At 38.7% G+C, this 4,377-nt stretch overlaps 1 protein-coding gene across 1 annotated transcript; it reads left to right on the forward strand.

Moving 5' to 3' along the window:
• The first annotated feature begins 653 nt into the window (after positions 1 to 653).
• Positions 654 to 1,697, forward strand: LOC115889419 (uncharacterized protein K02A2.6-like). The gene has a single exon (XM_030909407.1). It carries the CDS (start codon positions 654 to 656, stop codon positions 1,695 to 1,697), a length of 1,044 nt encoding a protein of 347 aa, XP_030765267.1.
• Positions 1,698 to 4,377: the final 2,680 nt, after the last annotated feature.

A 4,377-nucleotide genomic window follows, 5' to 3' on the forward strand; every position in this document is an offset into this window, starting at 1 on the left:
GACAAGTTCTTCGACTTAAATTGGGTAAAAATGCTGACATTAGCAAATATTGGCAAAGACCTCAAGATAGAGCTTTTAAATCATTAAAAGAGAGCCTGTCTACTATTAGAACCCTAGGATATTACGACCCCTACGATCGCACACAGGTAATAGCAGACGCGAGCCCGGTAGGGTTAGGCGCTGTGTTACTGCAATATGATTCAGAAGGACCTAGGGTCATAGCCTACGGAAACAAAAGTCTATCGGAATGTTAGAAGAGGTATTGCCAAACCGAGAAAGAGGCTTTAGCTCTGGTTTGGGCAGTTGAGCACTTCCATATATACCTTTATGGTAAATCCTTTGAATTAGTGACAGATCACAAACCTTTGGAGACAATTTTTGGAGAAAAATCTAAACCATGTGCGCGTATCGAGAGGTGGGTCCTTCGTCTTCAATCCTACTCATTCCAAGTAAAGTACCGTCCTGGAAAAACTAATATAGCAGACCCGCTGTCACGGTTGTGCGTAAACGCAATATCAAATAATACTTTTGATGAAGAATAACACATCAACCAGTTAATAGAATATTCCACGCCAGTGGCGATACCGTTATCTGATATTAAATCTTTTTCAGAATCAGATAATGAAATTACCAAAGTTCGGAAGTGGCTCTACATGGAACAGTTAGACGACGAAATTAAAAGCTTTCAACCCTTTCAGTCAGAATTATGCTTTCATAACGGGAATCTGCTGAGGGGAAATAAAATTGTTATTCCCACAAAGCTCAGACAATCAGTCCTTCAAGCAGCTCACGAAGGCCACCCCGGCATAGTAGCAATTAAAAATCGACTGCGAACTAAGGTATGGTGGCCTAAAATAGACGGAGACGCGGAAAAGATTGTTAAAACTTGCAAAGGTTGCACCTTAGTTTCGGCTCCGAATGCTCCTAACCCTATGAAAAGACGCGAACTACCTACAGAAGCATGGGTAGATGTCGCATTGGATTTTTTAGGTCCATTACCTAGTAACCATTACCTTCTGGTAATAATAGATTATTTTAGTCGCTATAAAGAAATCAAGATCATGACTCCCATAACGGCCACTACTACAATAAAAGTTTTACAAGAAATATTTTCCCGCCTAGGATTTCCACAGTCAATTACAGCAGATAATGGAGAACAATTTCAATGCATAGAAATGATTGAATTTTGTAAAAAATCTGGAATTAGATTATTTCATACTATACCTTATTGGCCCCAACAAAACGGAGAAGTGGAACGACAAAATCGTGACATCCTTAAACGATTAAAGATAAGTAAAACTTTAAAGACTGACTGGAAACAAGATCTATTGGAATACTTGATGATGTATAACGCTACTCCCCACTCAACAACTGGAAAACCACCGGCAGAACTATTTTTCGGAAGGCAGTTCAGGGATAAAATTCCTACAATACAAAATTCAGAGAGAAGTATACTTAGAAAAGCTAAAGAAAGTAATATCGAGGGTGGAGATAAAGTATACATAAAAAATACTGTAAAAGAAAACAAACTCACGTCAAATTTTAACCCAATACCCCATACGGTAATAGAAAAAAATGGCACTGATTTAAGTCTCCAAAATGATGAAACGGGGAAACAAATAAGGAGGAAGGTTCATTTAAAAAAAGTAGAAGGAGAATGGAAGGTACTTGATAATTCAGAAAGTGGCGAAAATTGAATAAGCATTAAGCTAAATAGCTATAAATATAAATTGTTGTTTATTAGAAATATATATTTAAATTGTTGAATTAGGTACTAAGTATGAATAGTTTAAGAAAATAAATATTTTTGTATAATAGTATAATAACTAATGTATTTTGTTAAATTACTACAATTAATATTTAAATAAATAATTTTTATAAAATAAGGAAGAGATGTAGTGTATAGGCCGCTTTATAATTGTAAGTAATGTAAACATGATGACTAATAAATGATAAATCGCACCGTTTGGCTGGGTAACAAAGAAATACGTTTCGAACGGTATTCGGCGTTAAGCTTGTCGCCCACTTGTCCGGCACAGCACGGACCGTAGCTGCTCGTCGCCTGCAGGCGACGGAGAGCTTGGTCGCCCACTTTGCCGCAGGAAACCGGCAAGCCGTCACGTCGCGGTCGTATGTTGCGAAGATCTTTTTGTTTTAGTTTACATGTAGCAGTGACAGAGTCACTATGGTATCTACAGATTTAGGTATGCTTTTTTACCAATAAAATTACCTATCTCTGATAGTTCCATTCAGCCTGATTTTAGGTAGGTAGATATTAAACGTTAATCTATCGATACGTTAATACAGTGGAATTAATTAAATCACAGTTAGATTAAACCGGCTGATAGGGTATTTGTGAATAGAATAATTCGATCGAAATTGCTTTCTTTATCCTGAACAAATAACCCCAATTAAATATAAGTACGTTATTATTATTATATTGTATTATACAACCGATAAAATATATCGTCGGTGAAACGTGATAAACTGCCAACTCCATTATTCCCAATTTTATAGGAGAGCAAAAAAAAAGTAGAAAAAAATATGTACACATGTACAATAGGAAGTATTTTGATGCGTTAATATGATAAAGAGATAAGAATTTTATTTGCTGGGGAGCAATAAAACTCAATATTTCGTGTTACGTCATTTTTTTCAGACTCAATAGGGAGATAGCAGATATTCGTCTTGCAGAAATAAGAAATAAAAAAATCGTAAATAAAAAACTTCTGGAGATAGCAACCTTTATTGTTTGAAATTTTGAAAATGGAAATGAATATTTAGAATTTTAGAATTTAGAATGAGTGGGAGGGGGGTTAATCACTTCGACCTTACAGATCCATTGTGTCCCCCTTTCTTGAATCATACCTCATCATACAGTCCCAGGGCTTTGACAAAAGCCAGTATCTGGGACGGTTTTATAGAGGGTAGTTCTCCATCTCCAATATCAGTCGTACCAAAATTCATGGCACGAATGGTTGTCATCTCGGCGCACTCAGTGATGAGGTGTACTGGTGTTTCCCCATCTTCCCCACAGAATCTGCATTCGCCGTTTCTTCTTAGTTTCAATCTACTGAGGTGTTCGTTGAGGAGACAGTGTCCTGTTAAAAACCCCGTGACAATCCGAAGATTGTTCTTACTCAGACCCAGGAAGATCTGTGATTTTTCTTCATCATAAGCCCTCAGAAACTTCTTCGAGTGTCTTAGACCATTGGAAAATTTCCATTCCAGGTTGCGGATGGAATCTTCCAAGTTCTTGAGTTCCGCCTTGAGTTGGTTACCACTTGGAAAGCAGAACGGTTCTGGTTCAGTTAGTGGAGTGTTCGCTGCTTTCCTAGCTAGATTATTTGCTTTTTCATTGCCTTCTATCCCTTGGTGAGCAGGCACCCAGTGTAGGAGGACTTTGTTTTCTTTGCCTAATTTATTCAGCTTCTCTATGCATTCTTTGACCAATTTCGAATTGATTGATACTGAGTTGATCGCCTTTAACGCTGCTTGACTATCGATAAGATGGCTATTTCTTGTTTCCGATAGTTCCTATCTAAGATAAGTTGTACGCATCTCTCGATAGCGTAGATTTCTGCCTGTAGGATACTAGGGTAAGTGCCCATTGGTTCGGAGTAATTAGCTCTCGGCGCAAACACTCCGATCCCTGTTCCCGTATTGGTTTTGGAAGCATCAGTATACCAAGTTATGGTATGGTCTTTTAACTGCTGGGCAAGCGTTTCGCTCTTCCAATCCTTCTTATTGCTCAATACTACATTGACATGTTTGTCAAAGTTGTACGTTCTGGCATATCGTCCACTGGGAGTTTCAGGAGTGGTATTTCCTTTTTGAGGGTGTTCCAAGCCCCTGATCTGACAATTCTCCCAGTTCTAATTCCGTTAGTGACCATTCTAATCATTGTCGCATGGGCATCTCTACCAATGACAATGTGCAGTGGTGTTAGATCTAGAATGACCTCCATTGCTGCTGTTGGACAGGTTTTCATGGCTCCTGTGATACAAACGCATGCTAGTCTCTGGACTTTGCACAAGTTTAGCCTTGCCGTCCGTTGCTCTAGTTTTGTGAACCAGGCAACTGCTCCATAAGTAATCATGGGTCTTACTATCATGGTATACATCCAGCGCAAAGTGTTAGGGGAGCAGCCCCATCTATTTCCGGCCAGTCTTCTGCATATCATGAGAGCCTTTATGGCTTTGCTGGTAGTGTTCTTAATATGCCTGTTCCACAGGAGTTTACTGTCCAGGGTTATTCCCAGATATTTAACTTCCTGTGTTGGCAGTATTACCTTTCCATCTAGTTGAATTCTTTTCAAGTTTTTCAGACTTCGCTTTCTGGTGAATGGCACTATCGCGGTTTTGTCTGAGTTGATAC

This window comes from Sitophilus oryzae, unplaced genomic scaffold (assembly GCF_002938485.1).
Source record: "Sitophilus oryzae breed Bouriz unplaced genomic scaffold, Soryzae_2.0 scaffold_813_pilon_pilon, whole genome shotgun sequence".
NCBI classification, from domain to species: Eukaryota; Metazoa; Arthropoda; class Insecta; order Coleoptera; family Curculionidae; genus Sitophilus; species Sitophilus oryzae.